The sequence below is a fragment of the Pipistrellus kuhlii genome, unplaced genomic scaffold (assembly GCF_014108245.1).
Source record: "Pipistrellus kuhlii isolate mPipKuh1 unplaced genomic scaffold, mPipKuh1.p scaffold_m20_p_2, whole genome shotgun sequence".
In the NCBI taxonomy this organism is placed as follows: Eukaryota; Metazoa; Chordata; class Mammalia; order Chiroptera; family Vespertilionidae; genus Pipistrellus; species Pipistrellus kuhlii.
This window is the reverse complement of record NW_023425515.1, coordinates 179,285,464-179,306,104: the sequence shown is the minus strand read 5'-3', so window position 1 is coordinate 179,306,104 and position 20,641 is coordinate 179,285,464. Positions and strand designations below refer to the sequence as shown.

Below are 20,641 nucleotides of genomic sequence, written 5' to 3'. Positions count from 1 at the left end.
TTGGCCTCAGTTTATTTAACCACTAGAGGCCGTTGCATGAAATTGGCCCCGCCCTTGCTCTCATGCCCCCCCCCCCCCCCCCCCCCCCCGCCCGCCATTGCAACTTTGTCTGGAAGGAAGGACATTAGGTTGGAAGACCGTCCAGTCTAATTAGCATATTATGCTTTTGTTATTATAGATTACAAATAGTTAATAGTTATTACAAATAATGACACATGTAGGCCTTTTTATTGTAATGTGTTGTTTTTCTTTTAATATGAAATTAGTAGGCATGAACATTTATATATTGCTTTATTGGCATTACCAAATTGTCAACATCAGTCCTCTAATATTCAGTGCTACTAACAATTTACAGTTCTTGTTTATATTTTAAAATAAACATATTTCCAGTTTAATAGTTATAAATATTAGATAATATCCCACATGCCAAGCATTCAAAATGGGGTTTGCACTGGCATACCCTCCTTGGAGCACACCCACCGAATCTCCTATTTAAGAGAATTTTCTTCCTCCTAAACTCTAAGGGTCTCCATGATACTTGCAACCAGAACAGTGGGTAGCAGCAGCTCATCCTGGGCTAACCTCCTGAATCTGCCTCCGAAGCCCCCTTCTCCCTGACTTCCCAGTAAGCTAACAGCTCACTGCTTGCCCACGTTGTTTCAAGAGAGCCAGAGTAGGCTCAGGCTCTCTCCAGTTGCTTTTCTATCCTAGGCCCTTCCTTGTTTCATTGTCCCCAGCTTTAATAAACGTACTCTCAAAAATTTTTAAAAATGGGGGTGTGCTAATTTCCACATATATCTCAGTTATATACTCAGGGCCCTGGGAAATGACTACCAGAAGGGTCCAAAGACCCAGTGGGCCCATCGTGAGCTGGATCTTGGGCCAGGACCCAATTTATTTTCTGGTCCTGTTAAGTCCATGATGACACTTCCAGACTCCAGATGTCAATGTCAACCTGTCCTCAAAACAGTTTACAGTTACCTGAATGAATGGCCCTAAGCAGGACCAACTACGTTATTTGTGTGCCCAGTACTCCTGATTGAGAACGAGTAAGAGAAATTGCCCACTAAAAGTGCCGTGGTTCTCCCAAGCCCAGGCAAGGAAAGGACGGCCAGGCGGGGCCAGAGGGTGTGGTCAAGAGGCCCCTCCTGGGAAAGCAGGAGATAGATCATGTGTGTGAGCTTTAAGCCCCCAGCACGTTTCATTTTCCCCATCAGACTTCACTTACAGAACACACATTTATAGATAAAATTATTAAGAATTTTAAGACAGCAACTGCAGAGTATTAAACTGTAAGTGGAGGAGCATATTAGGTCTTGGAGCCATAGATTTCTTAGGGAATTATTACATTTGTTTTGATATTAACTGGCTCCTTTCTCCTGGGTACCTGGACTCCTTCAGTCAGAGCGTTCAGGATCGGAAATTGATTCAGGTCCAGAAACTGGGCATAGGGGTCTGATTTTTTTGTTGGGGTGACTGCCTTCAGCATCTTGATCTATCCTTGGTTCATTTTAGTGTTACTGTAGATGAAAAAGGGGCACTGTAATAAATCTAACAGAAAGTAACCTCATAGGGTGATCTGATCATAAATTCCCAACTGGTCATGTCATAGTGGGTAGTTACGCACCAGGCCTGTAACTTCTTTAGTAAAAGGTTTAAGCAAGCCATGTGAGCTTTTTGTTGTTGTTCTTATTAGTGTGTGTGTGTGTGTGTGTGTGTGTGTACATATATATGTATATATACATATATACATATATACATATATACATATATATGTGTATATATACATATATATGTATATATACACACATATATATATATAAAATTTTAGAGGAGAGGGGAGAGAGAGATAGAAACATCAATGATGAGAGAGAATCATTATTTGGCTGACTCCTGCAGGCCCCACACTGGGAATCAAATTTGTAAATCCAGCATGTGCCCTGACTGGGAATTGAACTGTGACCTCCTGGCTCATAGGTCGATGCTCAGCCACGGAGCAACACCTGCTGGGCAAGCCTGTTTATTCCTGTGCATATAGATTAGCACACCTTTGGAATGCCAGAAGTAATTCTCTTTTCTAGACTCCTGAAAGAGGGCACAGAATCTTAACTGTCCTGTGATCCAATTCCTGCCTGGCTTTCTCCCACTTTCATGTAATCTTCCTTACATTTCTTTCTTAGTTCCAAATGCATAAAAGGAGCAGCAAACTGTCATTCTCTGAAATATTTGAGGTCTTGCTTCCTTGCCATTGCCATTCGTTTTAACTCAAACTCAAAATTTTCTACAGGTTTGGACATTCTTTTTAAATTTTTATTTATTGATTTTAAAGAGAGGTAGGGAAAGAAATGTCAATTTGTTTCATTTATTTATACACTCATTTTTTGTTTTATTAAAATATATTTTTATTGATTTCAGAGAAGGGAAAGGGAAAGGGGGAGAGAGAGAGAGAGAGAGAGAGAGAGAGAGAGAGAGAGAGAGAAGCAACAATGCTGAGAAAGAATCATAGATTGGTTGCCAGCCTGCACATCTCCTACTAAGGTTCGAGCTGGCAACCCGGGCATGCATCCTTGACCGTAATCTAACTTGGGACCCTTCAGTCCTCAGGCCGATGCTCTGTCCACTGAGCCAGACCGTCTAGGGCAGGGATTGGCAAACTGCGCGGCTTGCGAGTCTGTTGACTAATGAGTTTGCCGACCAATGGGATAGGGGCTTAATCACAAGGAACAACAACAGCCTGTAATTATTGGAATCGAGAGTCTAGGTCAGTGATCGGCGAATTCATTAGTCTACAGAGCAGTAAACAATGTCTCACAAGCCACATGTGGTTCGAGAGCCGCAGTTTGCCGACCACTGATCTAGGGCTATACACTCATTGTTTGATTTTTGTATGTGCCCTGACTGGAGTTTGAACCCACAATCTTAGCATGATCAGGAGTGGGGCCAGCCAGGGGAAGGGCCGTGAGGGGGTTGGCCACCAATCCCAACCCCAGATCGGGCCAGTTTGCTGATCACAGTGGGCAGCATAGCAACCCGTTGTTCTGGTCATTACAAATGCTGGCATTATGTATATGTATGTGTATATGTATATGTATATGTATATGTATATGTACACACATATACTTATAACTTACTAAACCATCCTATAGATGGATGGATGGATGTTCTGTCCTCATGTTCAGACACACTCAGAATTCGGTCACATTTGTACTCCCCTGGTACCTGCTGGCTAAGTTTCTTGCGTCACTCTCTGATGTTCTAGTTCTGACCTTATCAGACACAGTACTGACCTACTGTAGATTAAAGGCCTATGAGCCAGGGGGCATGGAGGTGGCAGATCCTTAGGGGGCAGTTTTATTAAGCAGTTGGGGGAGTCCTTCAAGTGCGGAGAGAGTGCTAGCTCTTACAGGGCCACCTTTGTAGGCAGGAGGGGTTAAGGAGTATCTGGGTATTTGAGATTTTGGGAAGGCTTCAGCTCTTGCCTCCATCTTATGGATTAGAGCCCCTTTCTCCTAATCAGGGTCTGGATGTTGACATAGCACACTTCCCTGGCTGAGAGTTAACTTTCTTCGGAGCTGGGCTATTCTGACGAGCCTGGTCTTCAGTGTTTTCTGACCTCCTGCCGCCACAGAGAAAAGCCTGTTTGTGTGTTTACCTGGCGGGTCCTGTGGGTTTCATTTTTGACTTTCACTTGACTGTTAATCCCTCTTAGCTTTTTGTTAGCTTTTTCTAGAGCTTCAACTGAATTTAATAATAGCTATTCAATTTCATTGTCATAGTCAACTGTTTCCTCTGACTTTCCACGTGCCTGATACATCTGGTCAACTAGCGTGTTCCCTTCCACAGACAGACAGCACTCTCCACCACTGGAGAAAGTGTGAGAATCAGACCAGCACCTGGGGCCATGGATTGTCTGTGTTACGCCCACCACCAGATATGGAGTCCTGATTGCCATCTAGTCTGTGAGCAATTCAACTCCAAAACTACATTGTATTTCCAATTTTCTCAGATCACTTATGGCACCAACTATTAGTAGGTACTTGTTCTCTGAAAAAACCCTCTGAATTGGAGTTTAGAATTCAGACTGTTTATTAGGAAATTCCCTTGGGATCCAAACCATGAAAGAGATAGGAAGCAAGATTGGCAGATTAGATCCTTCTCTTAATTAAGGGTAAAGGAGGTTGGATATCTATACTTCGTTACATTTCTTTCAAAACATTTTTTTTGCTTTATTTTCATATTTGATCATTCTAAACTTATAACTTACTAAACCATCCTTTTATATAAAAAATAACTTCTACTTTCTTTAGGCAAACTAATTCCTTCCAAGATATTCATGATATTTTTAAATTATGAATATATATTTCAACCCTTTGAAAATAAATCTCAGTTAGCAATGTTCTCAGTAAGTTGTACATTTCTATGATGTTCCAGTTTTAAATTATAATCACTGATACTGAAATGGGTATATATTTTTTTAAAAAGCATGATGGATTTTATGTTTTAAATATTTTATTTATTATTTTCTCTTTTTAGAAACTATACCCTACTTCCCTAAACTGGTTAATAGTGGCATGGAAGATCCATTGGGTGAGTATCTATATTTTTAAAAAATTCATCTTTATTGTTATGAGTATTATAGATGTCTCCCCTTTTTTCCTCCCCATTGACCCTCTCTACCCTGCCCTCGCTCCCCTCCCCAGGTCTTCACCACACTATTATCTGTGTCCATGGGTTATGCATATACAGTATATACCTATAAGTTCCCTGGTTAATGTCTCCCCACCCACCCCCGCCTTCCCTTTGAGGTTCGTCAGCCTGTTCCATGCTTCTGTGTCTCTGGATCTATTTTGTTCATTAGTTTATTTTGTTCATTAGATTTCACAGATGAGTAAGATCATGTGATACTTGTCTTTCTCTGACTGACTTATTTCACTTAACATAATATTCCCCAAGTCCCTCCATGCTGTCTCAGAGGGTCAGAGATCCTTCTTTTTTACAGCTGCATGGTATTCCATGGTATAAATGTACTGCATCTTTTTTATCGACTCATCTATTGACGGGCACTAGGGCTATCTCTAGATCTTAACTATTGTAAATTGTGCTGCTATGAACATAGGGATGCATATATTCTTTCTGATTGATGTTTCGGGTTTCTTAGAATATATTCCTAAAAGTGGGATCACTATATCAAATGGCAGCTCCATTTTTAATTTTTCAGGAAACCCCATGCTGTTTTCCACAGTGGCTGCACCAGTCTGCATCCCACCAGCAGCAGTGTACTAGGGTTCACTTTTCTCCACAACCTGGCCAGCACTTGTCACTTGTTGATGTGTTGAGGATAGCCATTCTGACAGGTGTGAGGTGATACCTCGTTGTCGTTTGAATTTACATCTCTCTGACAATCAGTGACCTGAAGCATTTTTTCACATGTCTCTTGGCCCATCTGTATGTCCACTTTGGAAAAGTGTCTGTTTAAGTTCTTTGCCCAGTTTTTATTTGGATTGTTTGTCTTCCTTTGTTAAGCTACATGAGTACCTTATATATTTTGGAAAGTAACCCCTTATTAGATTTATCATTGCTGAATATATTTTACCAAATTGGGGGGGGGGGGGGGGGGGATGCCAGTGTAACTTGAAGAAGTATAGTAAAGATGTTACCAAGTTTACATTCTTGTCATGTCCAGTTACTGCAGATGACTGTGGTTAGTTAGGCACTTTGACCTACTTGTACAAGTAATCAGATAGCTCAGATTAATAGCCAGGCTTTGAGAAGACTTTTTCCTTCTTCTTCTTTTTTAGAGAGAGAGGAAGTGTGGAGGAGAGAGAGAAACATTGATCAGTTCCATCCCATACATTGCCTCTGATCACGGATGAAAACTGCAACCTAGATATGTGCCCTGAAGGGGAATCAATCCACAGCCTTTGGTGTATGGGATGGTGCCCAGATGACTGAGCCACTCAGTTCAGTGAGAAGACTGTTCCTGAAAATCTTACAAAATCTGAATTTCTCCTTTGATTTAAAAAAAATATTTTTTATTGACTTAAGAGAGGAAGGGAGAAATACAAATATCAGTGATGAGCCGAAACCGGTTTGGCTCAGTGGATAGAACATCAGCCTGCGGACTGAAAGGTCCCAGGTTTGATTCTGGTCAAGGGTATGTACCTTGGTTTTGGGTGCATCCCCAGTAGGGGCTGTGCAGGAGGCAGCTGATCGATGTTTCTGACTCTCTATCTCTCTCCCTTCCTCTCTATAAAAAAGCCAATAAAATATATATATTTTTAAAAATCAGTGAGGAGAGAGAATCATAGATTAGTAGATAAGCCACCTGTACACTCCCTACTGGGGATCAGGCCTGCAACCCAGGCAAGTGCCCTGACCTCTTGGTTCATAGTTCAGTGATCAACCCCTGAACCACCATGGTTGGTCACCTTTATTTTAATGATCCTAAGTGGCTTCTGTAGGATTCCTACCCCCCTCCCCGAAGAAAGGGTACTTACATATAGTTCATCAGTGAAATCCTTATATAGAACACCAGAGGGCAGTCAGTACTTTATTCATAAATTTATAGTTTCATTACCAAGTTAATTCTTTTTTTTAAAAAATAATATATTTGTGATTTTCTTAAAATATATACTTATTGATTTCAGAGAGGGAGGAAGAGGGAGAGATACATATAAACATCTATGATGAGAGAGAATCATGGATTGGCTGCTTCCTGCAAGTCTCCCACTGGGGACTGAGCCCACACCCCGGGCATGTGCCCTTGATCGGAATGGAACCTGGGACCTTTCAGTTTACAGGCTGATGCTCTATCCACTGAGCCAAACCAGCTAGGGCCCAAGTTACTAGTAATTCTTGAGAGGATATTTATGAACAATTTAACTTAGTAAGTCAAGTTGATTGTAATTGTCTGGTGACAAATCCTAAAGAACATGTCTATATGGCCAATAAGAGTAATATACAATAACTCCAAAGGTTTTTACTGGAAACTTATTTTTCTCTCTGATCTTCTACATCACCTAACTCAAGCATAACTTAAATTTAATTTAATGTAAGTAATTAAATTTATCATTAAGCTAGTTAAATTTAACTTAAATTAATTATAACTTAAATTTATTAGAGAATAACATAGTGAAAGTTGCTATGGAAGTTAAAGTTGGCCAGTAGTCAATTGAAACATAAATTGAAATGTGCTTTTGATCACTAATATAAGAAAAAAGTTGTCTTCTGTGCTAGTGAATTTTTTCCTCTAATACTTTAAATCTTGGAATTTGTAAATTAACATATACATTCATTTGTGGATTTTAGAAAAAATGGAAATGATTCATAGTTACATATTTAACAACCAGCCTCATTCTCTGTTTCCTCCACCCCCTCTTCAAATATTGTATGATTTTTTTTCTTAGTTGCTTACAAAACATACATATGATAAGAATTTGGTTTATGGAGTTATAGTGCACTCAATGCCATTTGACAAAGTAAAGATTCTGAATGTAAAATGAGTTTGTTTCTAAGAAGATGGAGTCTGTATAATATGGGTGAGAATTTTGTTAAGTTGGTTTAGCTAACAGTTATGTAGATGTATTGAAAAAGAATTATGTTTTCTATTTTAAAAATAAAATGAGGGATTTTTATCCATCAAGTTCTAGTGGGACTGACCTATGGCCTCTAGGACCTTTCCTACATAGACAAATGTTTAGACATTTTATTTATAGCTTAAAATCCATTAATTTTGTTAGTATTAACATTTGTAAATACCATTACTGATCTCATTGGAAAAGTCTTTAAATTAAGCTCACTTTAGGGAATATGTTTTCCAAATTTTAAATGTTCTCTAGAAAGTTTGACTTAATATCACTGACAATGCATACTATCAGGTTTGGTTTTGTTTTTATTCTTTTTTGAGAAAATGTCTGTCAAATATTTAAGCATGAATAACAATTTGTCATTCAATCTTTCCTTTGAAAATGGTATCTTATGAAAAAAACTGGCTAGCTCAGCTTGCAACTCAATCATGCAAGTAGTGCCTTTTCTGAAGGTAACCATTGCACTTTAAGTATATGCTTTATGCATTCTGACCATTTCATCATACATAAAAAAAGACATGTACCAAAGGGTTGAGAGTTATTAAAACTAATAATTTTTATATTTTTATCAAGGACATTCTTAAAGCTGGAGTTATTTTTAACTTTAATTATACTAGAGGCCCAGTGCACAAAATTCATGCACTAGGGCCCAGGGGTTCCTTCACCCCAGCCTGCACCCTCTCCAATATGGGATCCCTCGGGGGATGTCTGACTGCCAGTTTAGGGGCATTAACTCCAGCCGTTAGGAAAATCACACAGAATGTCCTTGACATACAAACAGTGTGGTTTTATGAGTTGTTTTAATAATAATGGCCATTCCTTTAAGTAATATCTGCTTACATACAATATAGCTGGTACTATGTGAATTCAGAATGTTAATATCACAAAATCATAGAAGGTTGTAGTGGAAATAACCTTGAATTGTCTAGTCGACACTTTTATAAATGTTGGAATTCCCTTTTCAAATTTTGAATGCTTTTTGTCCTAAGAAGCTTAACCAACTTTTGAGGCAACCCATTTTCTGTGAAAGGACTGGGGGACTCTAGTGGCAGGCAAGTGGTGCGATCCCCAAGACTGGGGGACCCTGGCAGGACTAAGGGGACCGGGCGCCGCCATCTTTGTGATGGCACGATGGTCAATTTGCATATTCCCTCTTTATTAGATAGGATAGTGGTGATGCATATGAGGCCTATTACAAATTGGTGGTACTACCTTGATTTGTGTTAGGGTAACAGCACTTTTGCTCACCATTGCTTTTGGATCATCAGTGCAAATGTCAACACAGTGAAAAAGGCAAACAATTCTTTAGTATTATTAAGTATATAGTTGTACCTCTCGGTCTCCTGAAAGGATCTCAGCGATCCCCAGGGATTGATGGACCATACTCACTTCAGCTTCCTGAGGTTCATAAAGTTTCTTCTGTGAAAATCATGAACAAAGATAAGACTTAGTCCTGGAAATTGTATTGAGAAGGACCAGGCTTCTGACAACTTCGTTAAGTTTCTGTAGTTCCCTCCCTTCTTCAGAAGTGAACAGTTTGTTGGACATTGGCAGAAATACGGTCAGAGCAGTTCTGTGGTACTTCCTAAATTAAGTGTGACCTACCCACAGCTGCAGCATAAAGAACACTTCTGTGGAGTGAAATGAGTGTTCTGAGCTCATTAGGCAAGTGAGTATTTTGAGAAGAAATTCACCAGTCAAGGCTCACCCGGCACTATATTCTTGAGAAGAGGATAAATGGCAACAGAGATCTTGGTGATGACAGCCTGAGTAGTCTGCCTCAGTCTGGTGTGCCACACAGCTGTCACCCCAAAATTCCTAGTTCCCTGGCGACTCTGCTTCTCTCCTGTGTTTCCTCTTTCGTTTCCTAAATCTTACGTCTTTCTCTTTTTTTCTTTCTAAATTTTTCCCCTTTATTGATTTTCAGAGAGGAAGGGACAAGGATAGAGAGAGAGAGAGAGAGAGAGAAACATCGATGATGAGAGAGAATCGTTGATCGGCTGCCTCCTGCATGCCCCCTACTGGGAATCCCGCCCTAAACCAGCATGTATTCTGACTGGAAATGAACCTCCTGGTTCATAGGTTGATGCTCAACCACTGAGCCATGCCAGCCAGGCAAATTTTTGGTGTTTTTTTTTAATGAAGAAATGAGCTGTGGAAGAAGTGAGCCAGTGAGCAGAGCGGAGGGCTCAGCAAAGGGCTCAGCTTGAGGGAAGAAAGAGGGAAAGAAGGAAAGGCAGGCTGGGTGGGGGTGCTGCTCAAGAGACAGGGAGGTGGCACCTGGGCAAAGGTTTTTTGATACAGGAGAGGATCTGTATGTATACTAAATAGCCTTCCCAAAATGTCTTAAATCTTCTGACTTCATTAAGTTTCTGTTATACCCTTCTTTCTATAGAAGTGAACACAATTTGTTTAAAATTTTTTGGGGTATATGTTTGATGAAATAATTTAATGAGTAGATTATTAATATGAATTTGAAAATAGGTTATTCATATGTGTGGAGTTCTGGAAACAGATTTACAAGGTAGTTTCTCCTTTAGGTTAGAATTTATATCACATAGGAAATAGGAAATAGGAGAGCATTTGTTGAGGTAGAAAACAAGCTATATCCTAAACAAATGAAAACAAATTTCCTTCCTGCTCTGTATCTGAATTTATAAATCATATTATATTATAAAGGGTGTTTTCCTAGCTGTTAAGAACATATGTTAAGAAGCCATGCTCAAAGCTAATACATGCACTTCACTTCAAAGCTTATGGGGAAAATTTTGTGATGTTATGTTGTTTCCATTTGAAGCTCAAAATGTGCTAATGATGCAGTCCTTCCCTCCCTTCTCTTTAAGAATGAAGGACAAAGTATGAACTTAATTAGTTTTGAGATCCTTGGGGTGTAGGAGATAAATGCCTCTGGAATTAAATAATGCCCAAAATGATGTTAGTTCTATCTTATTCCTTGGGTTTTCAGTAGAAATTTAATGCAGCATTGTTATGAACATATATGAAATATCTTCTGTTATCTTATAAGGCTATCATAAACTTATGGAGGTCAAGATCTGTTCTGTTGTTAATCCTCACCCAGTGCTATTTTTTCCATTTTTTTATTTTATTTTTTCTTAGAGCAAGTGAAAGGGAGGAAAAGAGAGACATTGATTGGCTATCAAGTCAGAACCAGAAGTTTTTTGTGGTTTTGTTGGTTTGTTTTTTAAGATAGAAAAAAGTTTTTAAATATATTTTTGTTGATTTCAGAGTGAAAGGGAGAGGGAGAGAGAGAAATATCAGTGATGAGAGAGAATCATTGATCAGCGGCCTCCTCCACACTCCTTACTGGAATTGAGCCCATAACCCAGGCATGTGACCTTGGCTGGAATCAAACCTGGAACTCTTCGGTCTGCAGGCCCACGCTCTATCCATTGAGCCAAACTAACCAGGGCTCATTTTTCTTTTGAAATCAACTCAACAAACTGGCAGTCAGCTCTTCCTTGGATTTTAGGATAGGAGATATTCTGAAGGCTTTCGGGGCTCAGGCCTGGAAACAAGGCAAGTATGGGTACAGTGTTTAATAGCTAATTGGATACTGTTTAATTTAGGGCTTTTTCAATAAAATAAATTATTTTCACGTTGAAAACTCAATCAAATTTACATCTTGAAGGAGTTTGTGTGTATGTGTATTTAATCCTCACCTGGGGATATTTTAAAATATATATATATTTTATTGATATTTTACAGAGAGGAGGAAGGGAGAGAGATAGAGTTAGAAATGTCGATGAGAGAGAAACATCGACCATCTGCCTCTTGCACACCCCCTACCAGGGATGTGCCCACAACCAATGTACATTCTCTTGACCGGAATCGAACCTGGGACCTTTCAGTCCGCAGACCGACGCTCTACCACTGAGCCAAACCGGTTTCAGCGCCTGAGGATATTTTTCATTGATTTTAGAGAGGGAAGGGAGAGAGAGAAACATCAATTGGTTGCATCCCATGCATGCCCCGACCAGGGATCAAACCCCCAACCTCGATATGTTCCCTGTCCAGCAATCAAACCTGCAACCTTTTAGTACACAGGACTATGCTCCAACCAACTGAGCCAGGGAGCATCTAAAAGGTTTTGTTTGGCCGAAATCGGTTTGGCTCAGTGGATAGAGCGTCGGCCCATGGACTGAAAGATCTCAGGTTCGATTCCGGTCAAGGGCATGTACCTTGGTTACGGGCATATCCCCAGTAGGAAGTGTGCAGGAGGCAGCTGATCTATGTTTCTCTCTCATCGATGTTTCTAGCTCTCTATCCCTCTCCTTTCCTCTTTGTAAAAAATCAATAAAATATATATATATTTTTAAAAGATTTAGGAAGGTATATATAATCCAAAACATTATCTCTTTTTGAACTTAGAGATTGTATACATAACTTCTTTTCCCCCTGTGCTTCATCTCCTAGATGTGAAAGACTGAGGTTTTGAGGGAAGGGAATGGTACAAAAAGAGATGGATATTTCTTTGGAAAACAAAAAATAAGGTGCATTTAAATTGCTGGCTAAAGCAGGTTTGATAGAAATACCCTATCTTTGGTTCTTTTGCAGGAATTACTTTGGCTCATAGTGTAACCAGGTGTTAATTACTGAGAATTTTTATTTGGTAGAAGATGGCTATATCCTCCTGCACATATGTTAGAAATTTCTGAATAATGTTTACAAACATAGCTATCCTCAGACATTTCTGGTATTCTCACTGGATATGTGGCTGAGTGTTGGTAATATTTATATTCCTTTCTCAGTCACTTAATGTGAAATAAAGGGCCAGATGAGTTTCAAAGAGTTATGAAAGAGAGAGGAGGAAGGAGAGAAGTGGCAAATAGTCATCTCTCTGAGTCACCCGCAATGAATGCCACTTTACGGGAACATTACTTGATTTCTGACTGGTTAGTTTCTACACATCATTGATACCTTCTGGTCCTTGATGGAGGCCAGTTGGGATTTAGTTTTTATGAATGTCTTGTGATTTTATAAAGCATGTTTTCCTTTAAGATAAGATTATCCAGTCATTTTCATTGTAACTACATGAAACCTACCTTTGGCTCATGACAAAGTACAATTTGGACTAGAAAGAATATTATTACATGAGTGGCCAGTAGATGGAGGTTGTTTGGTTGGTAACAAATGGATATAATTTTCAGTAGTTCTGTAAATTGAAATAAAACCATTATTTTTTTTCTTAGGCTTTGAATTATTATTAATAGTCAAAGACTTGAACTGAAAATAGAAAAAGAAGTAGTAGTTCAGTTACTGAAGAAAAAGTACAATAAAGAAAGACCCAGCTGAACCAAACTATAAACTCTGGCCTTTCCTTTTAAACAAAAAGAAAGAGTGTAAATAGCTCAACAGTTTGTACTGAATAAATGGAAACTTTTTTTTAACCGTCAAGATTCCTTCAGAGTATGCTGCCTTTAGTAGTTGATAGTTAGTAAGTTGGTGCCATGGAACTGGATACCACATGCTGATGAAACGTGGAGTTAGTGCTTTGAAGTACTGCGTTCTTATCACTGAAAGACTTCTGTGTGCTTTAGAACTCCTTCGGGTTCAGCATGCCAATAGAAGGTTTTGCAGTAATGGATATATTCTATATCTGCACTGTCCAGTGTGGCTATTGAGCACCCGAAATGTCGCTAGCACAATGGAGAAACTGAATTGCACATTGACTTTAATATAAACATATTAAATATTAATGTAAATGTAAACAATCATATGTAGCTAGTGATCATAGTATTGGGCAGTATTGACCATAGTATAAACATCTTTAAATAGTTGAGAACTGAGCAGCACATCTGATAACTATGTCATTAAAATATATTATAGTGTAATTAATATTTATCTTTAGTGCATTTGGAAATGTTGTGTTTTTGTTTTTTTTGTATCGGTTAAAACTGAAGGAACTGCCCTGGCTGGGTGGCTCAGTTGATTGGGTGTCAGCCTGTGCACCATGGAGTTGCCGGTTTGATTCCCAGTCAGTGCATGTGCCCAGATTGAAGGCTTGATCCCAGGTGGGGGATGTGCAAGAAGTAGCCTACCGATACCCGATGTGTCTGTGTCTGTCTCTCTCTCTCTCTCTCTCTCTCTCTCTCTCTCTCTCTCTCTCTCTCTCTTTCTCGCTCTCTCTGTCAAAATCAATAAAAATATTTTAATATGTCCTTTTAAATATATTATATTTTTTATTGATTTCGGAGAGGAAAGGAGAGAGAAACATCAATGAGAGACAATCATTGATTGGCTGCCTCCTGCATGCCCCCTACTGGGGATAGAGCCCATAATCCAGGCAAGTGCCCTTGACTGGAATCAAACCCAGGACCCTCTGTCTTAATATGTGTGTGTGTTTTTTAAATTTATTTTCAGAGAGAGGGAGGAAGAGGGAGAGAGGGATATAAACATCAATGATGAGAAAGAATCACTGATAGGCTGCCTCCTGCACATCACCTAGTGGGGACCCAGTGAGCCCGCAACCCGAGCATGTGCCCTGACCAGGAATCAAACAGTGACCTCCTGGTTCATGGATTGAGGTGCAACCACTGAGCCACACCAGCAGGGCAATAAAAAATATTTTTAAAAAACAACTGAAAGTATTGGGAAGATGACAGAGAAAGTTAATTGAGGAATTTGTTTACTTCAGGTCTCCCCCCCCTTTTTTAAAAAAAATCTTCACCCAGTGATCTTTTTTCCATTGATTTTTAAACAGAGTGTATGAGTGGGGGGAGACAGGGAAAGAGAAACAATGTCAGAGAGACACATCAATTGGCTGCCTCCTGCATGAGCCCTGACCGGCCCGGGATTGAGGCTGCAACCAAGAATCAAACCCAGAACCCTTCACTCCTCGGCCTGACACTCCAGCCACGGAGCCAAGCCGGCCAGGGCTCAGGGCTTTACCTACAGTCATCTTCCACTAAGGCCTTCTGCGCGGTTTATAACACAGCACTCTCTCTCTCGGCCACCCTGCCTCCCTTTCCTGAATGATTTTTCTCTATAGCACTTATCACCATCTAACATACTAGAAAGAAAACCAGAGTTACAGTATTTGATATAGAATAGGAGGCTGGTGTATTTTTTGTTTCCTGCACCAATGAGCTAGCCACAGAAAGAAACCAGTATTATTTGGAATAAGTGAATGAATATCTGGTGATACCACTGACCCTGCATCAACCTCAACCTGCTCCGTCTCTTTCAGGCTAGTTCACATGAAGTACAATGCTTTCTGCTGGGTAGTGATTACATGAGGTTTTATGTAAATCAAGCATGTGCAGCTCGCAGCCCACAACGAATATTTTTGCGGCCCAGCCCATATAATATATAAAAAATGTTTTAATAAAATTTTTGTAACTTAATTTTTATAATATCCTGTTATACATAATTATTAATAACGATCTACAGTGTTTGCTAATGACTGCTTACTATCATTGTGTTGCTTTCATTTCCCTTACGCGCTTTATGCGCAGGCGCACCACTTCTCTCCACTAACACCCGCAGCGAATATTTTAGCAGCCTGTTGCCACTTCATTAGTCTTGTACTGACTTATTTGGCGTTTGCAACAGGAAATATTTTGCTTTCAGAGAACAAGAAAAATAGGTTTATTTGTGTTACACTTATTAATTTGTGCTGTTATTCAGTGTCTGGTAAGTTAATGTCCAAGAAAAAGACACTAATTTGTATTAAAATGTTCTATTATTTTATGTTAACAATTACTCATTTATTTCAGCCCTTTGTATTCAGCCTGTCGCTATTGAAATAAACCCACATTTCTATGAAAATTGAAGCTTTTGGGTTTTTTTGTGGCCCACATAAACTTAAACCTTGTTTATTTGGCCCGTGTTAGCCTTTGAGTTTGACATGCTTGATGTGACTATTCACCTGACAAATTTGTCTCCTTTGAAAGTTACTACTTGCAAAACAAATTCTCAAAAAACGATCATGAGCATGCCATTTCCCCCACAAAAGTGAGCTCTCACAGCAATCTCAGAATTGTTTGGAATGAGTGATAGGATTAGTCCATGGTCTCTACATTTCCTCCAGCCTCCTTCCATCTGTAGCACTTTTCACCTTAATTGTCTTTTGTTACTACTAGATTCTCTGAGTAAAGCTTAAAATCGAAGAATGCTGTTTCTTCCCTTCTACTCGAGGTTAATAAATACTTGCTGCATGTCCACTGTGCGTGCATTAAGTTTTGCTAAGAGAGATTAAGGATAAATGCATCCCGGTCCCTGCCCAGGAGATGTTTGTAGCCCACTAAAAAAGTCTGAAGGTCACTGTAATTCAGGGTACATTGTCCAACCAGTCCAATCAGCCATGACCAGTTCTGTACCTCTGCAGTCTTATCTCTCCCTGCTTGTTCCGTTTTCTCATCTCTGTCATCCCTTCTGTGACTGACTTTCAGTTTAGATCTTACTCCTTTCAAGATATTTTCTCTCTCTCTCCGAAACCGGTTTGGCTCAGTAGATAGAGCGTCGGCCTAAGGACTGAAAGGTCCCAGGTTCGATTCTGGTCAAGGGCATGTACCTTGGTTGCGGGCACATCCCCAGTGGGGTGTGTGCAGGAGGCAGCTGGTCGATGTTCCTCTCTCAGCGATGTTTCTAGCTCTCTATCCCTCTCTCTTCCTCTCTGTAAAAAAAAAAAAAAAAAAAAAAAAAAAAAAAAAAAAAAAAAAAAAAAAATCAATAAAATATATTAAAAACAAGATATTTTCTCTGATCTCTCAGATGACAAAGTTAGAGGCATCCACATCCCAATATGTGTTTGCGTGGTGCCTGAGTACTCATCAGACTCCATAGTAGATCCTATTTACTTGGATTCTAAGGACAAAAACTGTTGTTTTTATCACCAACACATTGCTGAGCACATAACTAGTGATCAGTAAGTCTTTATTGGGATTCTGCTTGAGTGACTAAGGAAAGGCTTATAATAATGGAAGCATCCTTTCGTGGGGGTTGGCTGTTGGTAGCGTCGTGGTTAAGTTTGTGTGTGGCGGCGGCAGCTGCAGGGAAAGAGTTTGGTGCAATGTCTCACACCATTTTGCTGGCACAGCCTAACGAGACCAGAAGGCAGAACTTGTGCTGACTATGGGTCAGTGAATGAATGCATGGAAAGCGTTTGTAAAATGTATGAAGAATGTACATTTTCCAGCCCCTCTGTCACATATGATATCAGCCAGTTGTTTGATTTTATTGATGATCTGGCAGACCTCAGCTGTCTTGTTTACCGAGCTGATACCCAGACATACCAGCCTTACAACAAAGATTGTAAGGCTCCTTCGTCAATAGGCCCAACGGAAATAGTTGTGTTGGAAGCTTTTGGGGGGTGGGGAGGCCTGGAGGCAGGTGTGTACAGCTGTCTGTAGTGAAGTTTTATATTATAGTAATCCTGTTTCCACTTCCGTGCAGTCTAGCCAGGATTGACAGTGTTAGAGGAAATGTGAGGATCTTGTTCAATCTGAACTCGTGTGTGTGTGTGTGTGTGTGTGTGTGTGTGTGTGTCTTTCTCTCTCTCTTTTTACTTAAACATTGTTATGATGACTTAGAAGGAAGTTTTTGTCTGTTAATGTTAATTTCAATCCTTTATATCTGCTTTATAACACTCACTGTACTAACCCTTCTTCAAGGTGGAGTGGGGGGTAGTGACAGTTTATGTGCTAAGATAAAGTCGTAGTGAAAAACAAATAAATATTCTTTATTTGTTAAAATAAATAAAGGAAGGCAGGCAGGAAGGAAGCAGAATTTGAGCCAGTTCTTAAAGGCTTAGGTGTTTCCTAGATGGATGTGGGAAAGAAATTTCAGGCCAAGGAAACAATTTCTACAAAAAGATGAGACCTAAAGAGTTTACAAATGACTAGCAAGGCTTTCTGCTTTCCACATGAACTTTTAGACACAGGTTACTCGTCGTAAGATATCTCCTAACCTATCCAGAGCCAACTAGCTTAGTTAGAGTTAGATCATGGGGTACAGAATAGGAAACTGCCCCTCCCTCCAATTATAAATGCAAAAGTTGAAAATTAGTCTCTTATTGAATATGAACCTGTGTGACCTTTTAATAATTTCTGTTTGTCAACCTTTCCTAGAGGAAAGTCACTTTTCACAAACCTCCCACTGGAGCTCCCCCCCTGGAGACATCTCGTGTCATAAGGAAATAGTATGCTGAATTAAACGAGAGATGTGATTAAAATAGCTAAAAGCTCACTCTTCTAGGTAATCCAATTTATGTTGGCTTTAGCATAAAGCACATTTAAATGAAAATACTCCCCTGATTGATCTTGTAAATTGTTTACTGAAAATATAAAGCATGTTTTTATGTTAGATGATGTTATGATAGGCTTGCCAACAGAAAGTTTGAAGTCCTGAATGTCACTGAATGGTCTGCGTGCAGTGTTTACAAATAGTTTTTAATAAAATGAGGCTCTGGTTAGAGGGCTTCATGTGCTGCCTTAATCTAAGCTATACTTAAATTTCTTTACCTGTTAACCTTTATTTGTATAAGGCCTGCTTGCTCTTTCCCTAAATATTATAAAATAGGAAGAGATTCATAATGTTTTTATCTCTCTCTTCCATTCCTTAAAGCCATGAGCTGTGGAGGAAAAGTACTCTAAAAGGAGTATCTTTTATTGGATGACAATTAAGAATAGTATGTAACGCATGGGAAACTAGAATGAATTCAAAGCTTTGCTAAATTTTAAAGCCATCAATGGACCAGTATGTTCCCCTCTCTCTGCTTGTCTGTTTTTCCAGTTGGCACAAAGTAAATATTGTTGGTCAAGGAATATTTATTGGCTTGGTTACATAAGCAACAGAATTAGCAGTATTGAGAGAAATCTTGTTGTAAAACATGGACTTCCTTGGGAAATGAATATATCTTTAGGAAGTAAATATTTCCTTGACCAATTATACAAGAGCTGGAGTGAGTCCAGAAGTTAGAATCAAAAGACTTGTGTTTAGCCCTGGCTGTAAGCAAGGCATTTAGCCTCTTTGGCCATTAATTTTCTTTTTCGTAAGGAGTGGGAGATTGAGCCAAATGACCACTAAGCATCTTGTCTTTTTTTTTTTTTTAAGTTTTATTGCCACCTTCACAATAACTTAAAAGTCAACCTCGAGCCAAGCCAAGATGGACAGTTAAATTTGGTGGGTGGTAAACAGCAGCTATATCAAGATCCATAGATCTATCTGTTCTACTCTTGTGTGGCCTGTCAACATACATCTTCCAATGCTGTTTCTGGTGTGTGTGTGTGTGTGTGTGTGTGTGTGTGTGTAATTTACCTGATTTCAACTTACTAACGGTAATATTTTTGTCTAGACTGTTCATCTGCTTGATGTTTCTGTACACCAACCCTCATTGTGTTCACACTTCCCCCTTGGCCTGTGTCTTCCAGTTTGCTCTTTGGATTCATGATGCAGAAATGTCATCTTCCGTTTCTGACTAACCTCTTGGTAATGACTAAGTTTTTTGTCATGTACTATTATCTGGCTGCTCTTGACCTGGCCTCTCCTTTCTTGACTTTTTTTTTTTTTTTCCTATAAGAACTGTGATAATTATTGCTTGCATTTATTGGGAGCTTTTCATGTGCCAGGAACATTACAAAAGGCTTTTTAAAAAATATATTTTTATTGATTTCAGAGAGGAAGGGAGAGGGAGGGAGAGAGAGAAACATCAATGATGAGAGAGAATCATTGATCGGCTGCCTCCTGCATGCCCCCCACCAGGGATCCAGCCCACAACCCAGGCATGTGCCCTTGACTGGAATCGAACCTGGGACCCTCCAGTCTGTAGGCCAACACTCTACCCACTGAGCCAAACCAGCCAGGGCTCAAAGGGCTTTTTAAAAATGGTCATATCATTTCATTCCTATAACTGCCGTGTACTGTTTAGTGTTGTATTGCCCATTTTACAAATTAGAAACAGGCTCCAGAGAGGTGTGAAGTAATTTGCCTAGTGTTACCACCAAGTAATATATTTGAAATTAAAAATTCATTTGCCTCCAGAGTGCATCCTCTTAAGCAATATGCTGGATTATCTTCATGATGATGGTGGTGATGTGGTGATAGCTATAATATTTTAAGTACCTACTGGGTACTGGCAATTTATTTGCCCCTTCTGCCTCCCCCATTTTACAGTAGTAGAAACTGCTATTGCATATGTTACACTTTTAGGCTAATAAATATAAGTGCCAGTGTTAGAAGATATTAGAAATTCTTACATTGCAGCATTCTTTCAATTTATTTGTCCTTTTACTCTCTTTCCTATTTTAATGGTCAATATCATGTTTTTCTGACTATTATCAGTATTCACAATTAAATGTTGCCTGAGTATTTCTTCACTATGTTTCCTTACTGATGCCTTAGCATTGTCATTTTCTTATTTGCTACCTTTGTTTTTTGTTTTGTTTTTTTTTCTGTATCAAAGCAGATAATGGGGTTAAGACAATGGGGGTCGGGGGAGAAGCTACCTAAGAAAAGGCACAAGGAAGCCCAGGTATAGAAATCTTCCTGTGACCTCAGTTTGGAGAACAAGGATTTAAACTCAAAGCTTCGTGTTTGAGGTAGCTGTTATTTGTTGAAGGAATATTAGGGCTTCAGCACTTAAAAAGTTGGTGACACAAGACACAGGATTTGACCTTACTAGCTTTAGGTTTCTTATCTGATAATAGAACAAATCATGTATTCTTCACAACACATGTTAGTTGTGATGATGATGAAATGAAATAACCTATGTAAAACCCCTTAATATAATGCTCAAATTGTTAGGTCCCCATTTTATCCTGAAGTGTTAGTGAAATAATACAGAGCTGTGGTCAAACGCTGGTAAGTTTGTGTTATGTGTGGCTTTTATAAATTTAGAAAATGTAGTGTTAGCATACACAGGCATGTATGTAAATAAAAATTCATCATGCTGTATTCTTAATGCTGCCTATATATAAATTATATCTGTGAAAATGAAATATCAGTATGTAAACTGGACTTTTGGTTGCTGCATGTGGTTAGCTGATTTTTCCATGTATTATACCCAAAATGTGGGACTATTCCTTTGTATTCCCCAA

General features: G+C 39.3%; 1 protein-coding gene across 6 annotated transcripts in view; it reads left to right on the top strand.

The window, feature by feature from the left end:
- Positions 1-20,641, top strand: part of PHACTR4 (phosphatase and actin regulator 4) — a 69,753-nt gene that overhangs the window by 6,520 nt on the left and 42,592 nt on the right. For all 6 annotated transcript variants that reach the window (XM_036444825.2, XM_036444824.2, XM_045584951.1 and 3 more), the window contains exon 2: positions 4,534-4,587. In XM_036444825.2, coding sequence (XP_036300718.1) covers positions 4,572-4,587 — 16 coding nt within the window. In that variant the 5' untranslated portion in view covers positions 4,534-4,571. The remainder of the gene's footprint in view (positions 1-4,533; positions 4,588-20,641) is intronic.